The sequence below is a fragment of the Delphinus delphis genome, chromosome 14, assembly GCF_949987515.2.
Source record: "Delphinus delphis chromosome 14, mDelDel1.2, whole genome shotgun sequence".
In the NCBI taxonomy this organism is placed as follows: Eukaryota; Metazoa; Chordata; class Mammalia; order Artiodactyla; family Delphinidae; genus Delphinus; species Delphinus delphis.
In genome coordinates this window covers 15,196,594-15,209,934 of record NC_082696.1, presented here as the reverse complement: position 1 = coordinate 15,209,934, position 13,341 = coordinate 15,196,594, and the positions used below count along the sequence as shown (strand labels likewise).

The 13,341-nt window shown below is 41.5% G+C and overlaps 1 protein-coding gene across 1 annotated transcript in view; it reads left to right on the top strand.

Moving 5' to 3' along the window:
* Nucleotides 1-13,341, top strand: part of PLEKHG1 (pleckstrin homology and RhoGEF domain containing G1) — a 157,633-nt gene that overhangs the window by 93,007 nt on the left and 51,285 nt on the right. Inside the window, exon 3 of the mRNA XM_060029789.1 lies at nt 5,047-5,147. Within this exon, the coding sequence (XP_059885772.1) occupies nt 5,047-5,147 (101 nt within the window). The remainder of the gene's footprint in view (nt 1-5,046; nt 5,148-13,341) is intronic.

The following is a 13,341-nucleotide window of genomic DNA, read 5'->3' as shown; positions in this document are numbered from 1 at the left end:
CAAGCTTCTCTAACAAGAGCAGAATGAGCAACCCTGAGCCACATGAAGACCTACCGTGTGGATGCGCGAGGCCAAAAGATATGCCTTGTCTCCTTTTTACCATGAACCCCCAGAGATGTCTTCAAGCGTTTGATGTGGGTGTGAGGCAGTCCAGTGCAGGTCTCAGTCAGCTGGAAAGGCCGAGAACCGCCCTGCCAAGGCCTCTGCGGGTTAGCTTTCCCTCACCAGCCACCTGGGAAAGAAACTCGGGAGGATGAAAGCTGGTGGAGACGTCTCCCCGGAGGGAGCCCCCAGCTCTCTCCAAGCTGCAGCCAACGGGACAAGGAGACGAGACGCTGGCAGTGTCCTTGCTGAGAGCCGGGAGAGCAGCACCTTCCTCCTCGGAGCTGAAGGTGAGAGAAGAGACTCCCTTCTCCTGAAAGCTGTCTGCTTTGACTGGCCCCTTTCTCCCGGTCTCCACATCTAAGTAAATACAGCTCCAGTCTGTGGAACTTGTGGAGGACTGGCTCCGGTCTTACCTGCGCTGCTGTCCGGGTCTAACTGGCCTCCAAACTGGCAGTTTTACAGCTAAGGTTCTATTTTCTGATGCTGGGATGATCTTTGGTCTCATGGCATCTGTCGGTGGCTGCCTCCACCTAAGAGCACAGAAGGTTCTCCGTGCTCAATCCTCTTCTGACTGTAACCTCTCTCACTTTGCAGCCCCACTCCAGGGTCTGCGTACATGCGCATGTCCTGCTTCCTCAGCCCATCTCAGCTCCTTTTATTTTATTTTATTTTGTTTTATTTTATTGGCCACGCCATGTGGCATGTGGGATCTTAGTTCCCCGACCAGGGATCAAACCCAAGCCCCCTGCACTGGAAGCGTGGAGTCTTAACCAGTGGACCACCAGGGAAGCCCCTCAGCTCCTTTTAGTGTCCTGACTGCACCCTGCATTTCGTTACCATGTGCCCCTTTACTCTTTTCAATCTTCCTGGGTGTTGTGTCTCCTTCTAGTTTCTCTCTGTTCTAACCCCTGGTCATCCTTAAAGATTCAACTCCACCATCACCTTCTCTAGAAGACTTCTCCCTGACCTGGAATTGCCCACTTCCTCCTCTGCCTTCTCCATGTGCTGAATATTTATCAGTCATGCTGCCTAAACACTGTATTGTACTTATTTGTTTATACTTGTCTTTCAACTACACAGGGAACTCCTTGGGGGAAGGGATCATGTTTTATTCATTTTATTTAATTCCTAGCTTGTAAAACAGAACTTGGCATGCATTCTTATGACCTCAAAAAGAGGAGCGAATGTGCTCCTCTTTTTATGTGCTTTTTAATGTGCTTTTTAAACTGTAAATTGACACACAAATGTAAGTTATTGTAGTATCAACAGCATCCCAATGTAATACATGAAATTTGGAGACAGGTTTTATATATACAAATGATTACTTTCTAGTAAAGGTGGATGAGTTGGAGAAACCAAAGAAGATGCATCCTCCAAAATAAAGACCAAAAATCTTACACAGGAGTTATAACAAAGGGCTTAGAATTTGGAAGTGCTAACACAAAAACTAGACCAAAAAAAGGAAGCCAAAGAGATAGAATTTTGAAACCTGAGCAAGAGGACTTAAGAACAGGACATTTTCTTCATTTTGTTTCTACAATGTATCTTCAAGAAGGATATAGGGTAGAAAAAGTATTAAGTACCGATCTAAATAAATCTTTTCTCTTCTTGTGGTTTATCTTCATTTTCATGTTAAACAGATTACAATTTTAAACGTTATTTTAGAGGAAAAAAGGGAGATAGGCACGGGGGTATTAGCTTAATTCGTTCAGGGCATCTTAAAGAAATAAAGCGAGCTACCGAGGGCATTGAGTTTGAATTCTGTCCCAGTTCTGGAAGCATCCTTTCTCCAGCATCTCTGCTGGACTGTTGTCTAGACCAGACCTTCTCAAACTATCTGTGATGAGGGACAAGCACGCGTGTGTGTGTGTTTTCCTATTGGCCACACACTGACGCTTTTGTAAAACACCACAAAAAATGAATTACTAGAAAAACAAAATAGAAGATATCAGACATGCAAAATACAAGCCCAAATTTATCATTAGATTCAACAAATATCATTCTGTCAAAATGCTATAAAAGTTTCTACATACTTTCTCTCAAGTTCTGCACTTATCTGTCTTGTAGATCAGTAACAGTTTGCAAACTGGCTCCTGTCCATTTATCATACTTCAAATAGCACCGAGTTCAACTTTACTTGGATATTTTCAATAACAGACATCACAGGAATGAAAAAGTTATCGAAAAGAGGGCACATGTGTACAAATCTTACAGTGGTGGAGGTGTTGATGAGAAAAATACTTTAGGTAAAATTTATAGTAGTATAGTAAAAATTTTTTCAAATGGTGTAACGCTGTTTTTTGTATCTCCTCCCTACCCTTCTCAAAATTGAGTGAATTCTTTGATCCTCTTGGACAATAATTGTTTTCGGCGCAAAAGTTTTAAATTTATCTTTCATTGTTAACTGCAGGGTAACCATAGGTGCTGACATCAAGCCAATAAAATTAAAAAGCAGCGTGACAGGCTCTAATAAATTTCATTGGTGTCTTTCCTCTGTCATTTGAGCACAGAATGAACTATTATCACTGAGCTTCAAACCTCTCATTTTGGCTTCAGATAATTACAGCTGCTAATGCAGTGCATGCTACAGTAGTTTTCAGTAACTGGTTTAGGGTTAAAGTATCATATTTAAAAGACTTAGTTATGATCAGAGGGGGAACACGTTGTGGCCATATGGCTTTGATCTGTTTTCTAGAGTGGCCTGCAAAAATCTGGACTCCTAACGATCTATTTTCTCAACGATTTCAGAAAACAAGCAGCGTTTAAAATCTAGTTCCTCTACCACGGACTCTGGGGTTTTGAAACTCATTTGGAGATGGGCCATCCTCTGTTGGAAGTGGGCCATGGTTCTTTGTGTCTCACCCCAGATGAAATTCTTCAACCCCCTTAACTCAGTCTTTCCATGACATGAAGAATTTAGTATCAGGTTTCTGCAAAATGAACCAGCTTTGCATTTGAAGTGAGAAAAAGGATTCTTCCTTTTCTCCTTAAACCCCCTTGTGGCCGGCCAGGTGAGTCTGGAATGTATGCGTCATCTATGTCCCAATCTTCTCACTGCTGTTCGGTGTGGATCACGCCTGCCAATATCCTTCTGTTTCACTTTTCGATTTCGTATTCATCTATAACCTTTGTTTTACCTTCTTAATTTTGCATGTGACGTGTCCTTTTAAAATGTTGATCAAAGTATTAAACAACTATCAAATATAAGCATTCAATGCAGATAAATATTAGCCCATCTCTTTGTGCCACGTGTAATTTTATGAAACTATCAAGGAATACTTTTTTCTTTTTTTTTGAGGAAGCCTAAGTTAGATTTATACTTGTTCAAAATGCACTCTTCAATTCTAGCCTTCTTTAGCATTTCTTATTTGGGCGTTATCTCTACAGCCTATACAGATCCATGAGCTCCTTATGACGGTTCCGCTCATAAAAGTGAGGAGGCTGGGTCTTGCTCTTGTGGGTTTTTAATGACAATTACACTTAAACCTTGGGAGTCTAATTTCTTATTGAGATGACCACTTTCTGAAGAAGAAAAGATGTTACCACCAACCTTGTTAAAACATAAAAAGGCTTATGAACATTGGTTCCTGCATGACCATGATTTTAGCAATAAAGAACCAGAATGGTAAGTTATATGCCGCAGTCTGTGAACCATGCTACGGAGACAGTTCCTGACGAAGCCTGGCCTGTTTTTCATTTGAGGAACATGAAGGGCATGAGAGGGTGGCTGTGGCTTATTAAAAGACAAAAGCAACAATTATCTGATGGTTCTTACATTTCAGCTTCTCGTTTCACTAGTTGCGCTGAAACAGTATTGTGTTTGCGATTGGCCATCGGAATGTGGTTGAGTGCTGGGATTTTCACGGTCTGGCTGACTTTTCCCAGGGTGACTTCCCAGTGCTGCAGATCCCTGGGTGACGTTTGGTGGAGAGCCATACTGCACTGTTCAGCCCAGGGCGGAGAACTGTATTTATTTTTGATTTTACGTTATTTCAGCTGTTTTCACTTTTTTCTTTATTGTTTTCTTGCCTCCTACAGAGTTCTCTTTTCAAGCCTGGCTGGGGGAAGGGGGACACTCAGCTATGGACTCAGCACACAGCGTGGAGAGCAGATTTCCCCTCTCTCAGCAGTTCAAATAGCTTCTAAGCCACGTCCATTTAACCCACTGTGGGTCTGAGCCCACGTTAGCTCCATGGGGAGCTGTTTCCATGTTAAAATATATAAAATCCTTTCAAGCTGACTGTGGCTTCTTTACATGGCCTATTGGATAGTATAAGTGAGTGACATGCTTATTTTATTTTAAAAAGTTTTTTTAATAATCTGGTATTTGAGGATAATTTAGTTCTAGACTTTAGCAGCTGATAGCTTTCTGACTTAAAAGGTTATGTTTAAAACAACTGTAGCACATTTCAGAATTTTTTTTTTTTTTGCTATACCACATGGCTTGTAGGATTTTAGTTCCATGACCAGGGATTGAACCCGGGCCATGGCAATGAAAGCGCTGCATCCTAACCACTGGACTGCCAGGGAATTCCCAAATTTCAGAATTTTTATTTCTGGTTTCCCACTGTATGAATTTTAGAGTCTCTTTTTATCACATAAATCAGTCAAGGAGACAGCAGGCAATGTTGTATGCCAAAACTCTGACTCTATCAGTAACTGTGGTCATTATGTTATGCATCTAGGGAAGCACTAGTACATTTTGGGCGTAGGTATGTCCATGTACATACGCTCTTTCTCCTTGCTCAAACTCCCTGTTCTATACGTAGGGAAGTATTTCATTATTAATAAAAGAGAGATTCTGCCTTCTCACGGTAGAGTTAATGAGCACGTTAGTATAATAATTACTTGTAACGGATATGAGAGATTCCTCATGCATAACTAAAGACGACTTGAAAAAGGACAGGAGTGTTTAAGACATTCTTCTCATTGATTCCACAGGATTACCTTGAGTGCATCAGGGACCAAATGAAACTTCCTCTGGGGGCGGAAGAAAGATCAGCCCTTTTTGGAAACATACAGGATATCTACCACTTTAATAGGTAAGCTAATCCTCAAAAGATGGTTCTCACATAAGAACATTACGGATTTTTCTCAAATGAATGTGGCCTAAGAAAACTTACTTGAAATCCTTGATTTGACTTCATAGATTTTTGTGGCCTATCATGCTGTGAAATCTTCTACCTGGAAACATCCTTGTTTGTATATGAGTCTCACATTTATCCAAAATCCCATCCTGCTCCGTCCTCCTGGCTCAGAGAAGAGACCTATTCACCCTGACAGAGCAGAGGCATCTTTCTTCCACAATAGAACATGAACAGGGCATCCAAAAATATACGCTGGCTTGGCCTCCAGCAACCCCACCTCTGCTGGATTTTCTGAAAGTTTTCTTCTGCCTAGGGAATGGGCAGGAGGGAGTAAACACACAATAAATACTTTAATCATAACAGATATGAATTCAGATTAATTAATAGTTAAAATTTACAATGCTTAATTTAATTCAAACATGTATTGAGTACCTGCTGTGTAGCAGGCAGTGGGATTAGAAAAGTATCATAGTAAACAAGGCAGACGGGGAGCCGAAGGGGATGGGGCAGGCAAATCAGTTCTTATAAGGTATTGTGGTACTTCTTGGAAGACCAGGTAGTAGGCAGGTAAAGAGCATAGACTGGTTTCCAACATCTCTGGGTTTGCATGCCAGCTGAGCCATGTATATATTCTTCGGGGAATTTTAAACAGAATACAGATGGTCCCCGACTTATGATGGTTCACCTCATGATTTGACTGACTGTACGATGGTGTGAAAGCAAGACGTGCTCGGTAGAAACTGTACTTCAGATTTTGAATTTTGATTTTTTCCCGGGCAGTGAGCCGCAGCTTCCAGTCTGGCACGCCATCACGAGGGTAAACACCAATACACTTACAACCTTTTTGTTTTTTACTTTCAATACCGTATTCAGTAAATTGCATGAGATATTCAGCACTTTGGTATAAAAGAGGCTTTGTGTTCAATGATTTTGCCCAACTGTAGGCTAATGTAAGTGTTCTGAACACATTTAAGGTAGGCGAAGCTCAGCTTTCGTGTTTGGTAGATTAAGTGTATTTTAATGCATTTCCAAGTTATGACATTTTCAACCTACAGTGGGTTTATTGGGGCATAACCCCATCATAATTCGAGAAAGATCTGTAGAATGTACCTAACTTCCTCATTTCAAGTCTTTGCTCAAAACTTCCTCTCTCAATGATGTTAACCCGGCACCTAAGCACACACCTTACCTGCTTACTTTTTCTTTTTCTCCTGGCTTTTAGCAATTTCTAACATACTCTGTGATTGACTTTTATGTCTGTTGTTTCCTTCCTCCCCACCCCCACTCACAGAACGCTCCCTGAGGGCAGGGATCTAACAGTTTTGTTACTACCCAAGTGCCTTAAGCAGAGTCTGGCTCGTGGGACCCTCCAAATTTTTGTGGAATAAAGAAACAAATGGAAACAATAGGAATATCTACCTCACATGGTTATTGCGAAGCTTCGGTGAGCTGACGTACTTCATGTGCCGCACTCAATGCCAGAGTAAACAGCACAATATTAACCAGTGATGATGACATTGATTTTATTAGAGTAAAATCCCCTTGTAAAGTTCTACAATGCCCTCTCATTGGGTGACTCAGCCATAGCGCAAATTATAAATCCTTCCCCTCTTTGCTCACTGAAGCTGGTGTATGTGAGCTCCTTGAGGGTAGGATCCACATCTCCTTTGCCATCCCTAACCTCCATGTGGATCCCTAGCACCTAGCCCAAGCCTGGCCTCTGGGAGACATGTTTGAATTACATCAACTCATCCCTTAATTTTGAAAGCCTGGGATATGAAAAAGGCCAGTGTTGCAACATCTCTTTTCATCTGACTCAGTAGACTTTGAAACCAATTTGCACGTTCCAGGATAGTGGTTCTCAACCCAGGCTGCACACTGGAACCATCTGGGAAGGATCGTGTGTGTGTGTGTGTGTGTGTGTGTGTGTGTGTGTGTGTGTGTGTGTGCGTGTGTGTGTGTGTGTCTATGTGTGGGGTTTTTTTTGTTTTTTGTTTTTAATATGATGACTGCTACTCCTAGAAGTTCTGATTAGAACTTCTAGGTCTCGGGTGGGACCACGGCATCAGGATTTTGTAAAACGTCCTCAGATGTTTGTAATGTGCGGCCATGGTTGAGAAACACTGTCTAGATAAAACAAACACAATAATAAGAAAATAGAGAAAGGGCATTAAAAAATTGAAATAGGGGGAATTCCCTGGCAGTCCAGTGGTTAAGACTCCACACCCTCACTGCCAAGGGCCCGGGTTTGATCCCTGGTTGGGGAACTGAGATCCCACAAGCCACGTGGTACAGCCAAAAAACAAAAAAAATGAATTTGGGGAATTTAGAGTCTGTGTGTCCATTAGTAACATGCTGGTATTAGAGCAGGCTTCCATTTAGCAGTGGCTGAGGTTAAAAATCCAGGAGCCGGAGTGGCTTCTCCGCCCAGATCCCACCAATGGCACAGTAACCCGGGAAGAGGAACAAGGCCTAGATGCTGGGAGGCCCTGGCATAAGCCTTCTGGTGGTTTGGCTGTAAGTTGACTGTAATGACTGCTTCTCTAGCGCTTGCTTCTTGCCCGAGGCCATGCAACTCTATGTGTGTTATCACTTTATGCAAGTCTGGGCTTCTCTGACTGCAACCCCCAGGCATCCAGTGGCATGCCCTCCTGCCAGGGCAGAGCCCTGCTTTTCGGGTCTTGGTTTATGCCATAGTCCAGGAAAGGGTTTCTACTCCCCGGCGTTTACATCTTCATGTGTTTCCTAATTTAAAGAAAGATAAGACTGAAGTAGCCCCCGATGTCAACCAAAAGGGACCTTGGCTGCAAAAGCTGGAAGACTGAGAAGATCTTTATACGCCTGAGTTGGTTCTCTCTCTGTTCTCTTCTCTCTTTGGTGTTCTCTGAATGAGGAGGTCAGAGGTGACTAGAATAAACCTGAGTCAGGATGATGATACATGTGGCATCAGTGCAGTGACGCAATTCATGTGACCGTGTTCATGCCTATCCCTTTTGTAGATCACGTTTTTATATATCCTGAACATGCATTGTCTCATTTAATCCTCTTAACAGCTCTGAGGTAGATAAGATGCAAAAATATATACACATTGATTAGACACAGGAATTGGTGTAGAAAGTCCATTGCTCAAGGACATAGAGCTAGAAATCCAGCCTAGCCTACTTTGGACACACCTGGTTTTGTCAAATCTCAACTGGTATTCTTACTATTTTTAATTCTTTTCAAGAACATCTTCCTGTTTAACTTTTACAGTGGAATTGTCTGTACTGTTTTGTCCCTATTCACTTTCATTTCCTTTCTCTTAAATCTGGACTCTAGGGGCTTCTCTGGTGGCGCAGTGGTTGAGAGTCCGCCTGCCAATGCAGGGGACAAAGGTTCGTGCCCTGGTCCGGGAAGATCCCACATGCCGCGGGGCGGCTGGGCCCGTGAGCCATGGCCGCTGAGCCTGCGCGTCTGGAGCCTGTGCTCCGCAATGGGAGAGGCCACAACAGTGAGAGGCCCACGTACTGCAAAAAAAAAAAAAGAAAAATCTGGACTCTAAATTTAGAGCTCAGATGTCTTTGCTATTACATTTGATTAAATAAGAGTATTGATGTGACTTTTTATGTTAATGCCTCTTATGAATCCTCTATTCTATACCTTACTTCAGTTGATTTCAAAGATACAGCTATCTGGCAAATCTATGGTTAAGGCTTGAAATAATTTTAAAGTTTCTGTTATTAGTTCAGGTCCAGGTTTCTCAACATAATATAATACTATTGTGCCCAACTAAGCAAGATTTAGAACTCTAAAATTAAAGAAGGCAAAAAGAAAATGGGTTTATTTTGGCCTGGAAAATTCAGCTGATTAGATTTTGTTTTTTAGGAAATAGTCCCAAAATACAGGAGAGCATAGGGTACTATGATAAACACCCATGGAGCACCCTCGCTCTATCAAGGCCTTCCTTTGTGCCATATTTGCTTTAGAAATTCTTTTTTTTTTAATTTATTTATTTAGGGCTGCTTTGGGTCTTCATTGCTATGCATGGGCTTTCTCTAGTTGCGGCGAGCAGGGGCTACTCTTCCTTGTGGTGTGTGGGCTTTTCTTTGCAGCGGCTTCACTTGTTGCAGAACAGGGGCTCTAGGCGCAGCACGCAGGCTTCAGTAGTTGTGGCACGTGGGCTCAGTCGTTGTGGCTCGTGGACTCTAGAGCACAGGCTCAGTAGTCGTGGCACACGGGCTTAGCTGCTGCGCATCATGTGGGATCTTCCTGGACCAGGGATCGAACCCGTATCCCCTGCATTGGCAGGCGGATTCTTAACCACTGTGTCACCAGGGAAGTCCCTGCTTTAGAAATTCTTGAAAGCATAAAGGCATTACAAATAATGCTGAGTCCCCTGATAGACCCCTCCCAATTGCATCCCGCTCTGTGGAGGATGGCACAGTGATGTGCTGGTGTACCAGTTCTCCAGGGTGAGGACAAGGGAGGGGGAATCTGGGATTTATAGTGTTTGCCAGTTTCTCTGGTGTAAACACACCCATCACTGCAGATTAAAGCTACTAAGAAGACATCACTGAACATGGAATTAGGAAGAGATGTACAGAATTGTCTCAGAAAAGCCAGTACAATCTGGCTCAAAATACCACCATAACTGTAACTGCTATCCAAGACTTGGTGTTTCATTCCCAAGTATGATCTTTGTTGCCATGACTATGTATGTAAGTACTTATTTAAAATACAGGGCTTCCCTGATGGCTCAGTGGCTAAGAATCCACCTGCCAATGCAGGGGACATGGGTTTGATCCCTGGTCCGGGAAGATCCCACATGCCGTGGAGCAACTAAGCCCATGTGCCACAACTACTGAGCCTGCGCTCTAGAGCCTGTGAGCCACAACTACTGAGCCCACGCGCCACAACTACTGAAGCCCGTGCACCTAGAGCCCGTGTTCCGCAACAAGAGAAGCCACCACAACGAGAAGCCCACGCACCGCAAGAAAGAGTAGCCCCCGCTCGCTGCAACTAGAGAAAGCCCACACACGGCAATGAAGACCCAGCACAGCCAAAAATAAACAAATAAAAATTTTAAAAAATAAAATACATAGCATGCTTTAACTTATTTCAAACATGGCACAAATCGTGTCAACCTTTTAGAAGTTTTTTTCACTCAACGTTGCTTTTGAGATTTATAGCTCTACTTTGCTTATTTTAACTGTGATATAATATTCCATTGGGGGGTACATTACCTTGCATTTTGCCAATTGCAGTTAAGACTAAGCCTCTTTTCTTGTTTTTTTGGCCACTTTGATTCCTTCTGTGAATTTCTGATTTATACCCATTGATCATTTTTCTGTAAGGATGTTTCTTTTTCTTTTCTTTTTTTAAGTACCTATACCTATTTATTTATTTGGTTGCACTTAGTTGCGGCAGGTGGGCTCTTTAGTTGTGGCATGTGAACCCCTAGTTGCGGCATGCATGTGGGATCTAGTTCCCTGACTAGGGACAGAACCCAGGCCCCCTGCATTGGGAGTGAGGAGTCTTAATCACTGCGCCACCAGGGAAGTCCCAGGATGTTTCTTTTTCTTAGGGTTGTATAGGAGTTCTTGATGAATTCTCCCTGGAGATCATTGTGGATTTTGTGAGTTGTAATCCTCCCTTAGTATGAGACTTGTCTTTTAACTTTAATTATGGTTTCTTTGAAAATAAGTTGTAAAATTCATAAGTTTGACTACTCTAAGTAAATATAATATTTATAGTATGTGGATTTTGTGTTTGTTTAAAAAATTACCTCCTACTCTCAGTTCATAAATATACTCTATATTTTTCCTGAAAGTCTTAAAATTTTGCTTTTCACTTATGTCCTTAATCTAACTAAAATTGATGCAAGTATGGTTTGTGGTAGGAAATCCAAATCCTTATTTTCATATGGCTAGCTGATGGTCCCACCACCGTAGGCTGAAAAGTACATCCTTTCTATGCCGATTTGTAGTTCCACATTCCTCCTAGGTGAAGTTTATGTGTATGTATGGTCCTGTTTCTGGGCTCTGTGTTTTGTTTTGTTGGTCTCTTTGTCCATCTTTACTCCATACCCCATTGTCTTAATTATTAAATCCACATTGCTCTTCTTCAACAATGGCTTAGCATTTCTTAACTCTTTGCACTGCCAGGTGATTTGTTTTGTTTTGTTTTGTTTTTTTGTTTTTGCGGTACGCGGGCCTCTCACTGTTGTGGCCTCTCCTGTTGCAGAGCACAGGCTCCAGACGCGCAGGCTCAGTGGCCATGGCTCACGGGCCCAGCCGCTCCGCGGCATGTGGGATCTTCCCGGACCAGGGCACGAACCCGTGTCCTCTGCATTGGCAGGCGGACTCTCAACCACTGCGCCACCAGGGAAGCCCCGATTTTTTTTTTTTTTTTTTTTTTTGCATTAGTTTGTCAAGTTCCATGAAAAACTCTGTTGGGACTTTTATTGGAATTCAATTTAATTTTTAGATTAATTTTGGCAGAATCGACATCTTCGCAATATTGTCATCCTATCTGTAAAAATATCTCATCAATCAAGCTTTTCTAAAATGCCCTATAATAATGTTTTATAGTTTCTCCATCACATTCATACATGTGACTTTTAAAAATTTATTCTTTTTTATGTTATTTTTGACTAGAGTAATTCTTCTATTTTTAAATTAGCCATTATTGTCATGTAGGAATGCTTTTAATTTTTATATGTTGATACTATATCCAACTAACTTTCTAAACTGTCCCATCAGTTCTAATAATGGTTTATAGATCCTTTTGGATTTTCTGTGTAGACAGTAGTGTCTGAAAATAAGGAGAATTTTTTGTCTTCCTTTACAGTTCTTCTGCCCCTTATGTTTTTTTCTTGTCTTACTGCTTTGGGTAAGTCTTTCCATACAATGTTGATTAGATTTTAGCATTCTTATCTTTTTTCTGACATTAGCAGGAATGCTTTAACTGTTTACCGTTAAGTATGATGTTTGTTCCAAGACTTAGATAGATACTTCTTTCTATTTTGCTAAGATTTTAGTGTGAATGAAAATTGAATTTTATTGAATACATAATCATCCTGTAATAAAATTAGCATATGATTTTTCTCCTATTCATAATGTGGCAAATTATATTAATAGGCCTCTGATTTGAATCATATATACACTACTAGAATAAACCCTACCTGGCCATAATGTTTCATGTATTTATGCATAATGAGTTAGATTTGTATTTTTTAAAGAACTTTTTAATGTATGTTCATAAATGACAGTAGTGTATAATTTCTTTCCTTGTACTGTCTTTTTTTAAGATACTTTTCTTATTTCAATGTTATCTGTTTTTTTAATTAAATTTATTTATTTATTTATTTTTGGCTGCGTTGGGTCTTCGTTGCTGCATGCAGGCTTCCTCTAGTTGCGGTGAGCGGGGGCTCCTCTTCGTTGCGGTGCACAGGCTTCTCATTGCGGTGGCTTCTCTTGTTGCGGAGCATGGGCTCTAGGCATACGGGCTTCAGTAGCTGTGGCATACGGGCTCAGTAGTTGTGGCTCGTGGGCTCTAGAGCACAGACTCAGTAGTTGTGGCGCATGGACTTAGTTGCTCCACGGCATGTGGGATCTTCCCGGACCAGGGCTTGAACCCGTGTTCCCTGCATTGGCAGGCGGATTCTTAACCACTGCACCACCAGAGAAGTCCCCCTTGTACTGTCTTTGTTCGGTTTTGGCATATTACTAGATTCAAATTGTTATTTCACAAAATCTTCCAACGTGAACTGTTTTAGAATACAGTTGAGATTTCATTTTTGCTTTCCTTTTTATAGCCAAATCTTTCTCTCATAATCCCTTTAACAGCCTGGAAATTTAAGACTCTGGTTTGGTGTCTGGAAGAAATTCCCAAACGGTCAGGAAACAAGCTTTGTCCAAGAAACCACTTTCCCCATTTTAACTTGCCCCTAAACTCCCAAAACTTGTTGTTTTTTTTTTAACTGCATATGAAAGAAGACATGTCAATTGTTTTTACACAGCATCCCTCTCTTGGAATACAGAAGAGTTATCTAAACAGTAATTTGAATCTTTCTTTAATGATGAAGAGTGAGGAAGCAGAGACCATTCCTCTATACTGGAGTTCTATTTTTAAATTATTTTTTAGCAAGTTAAAATCGTAAGCTCTCTTC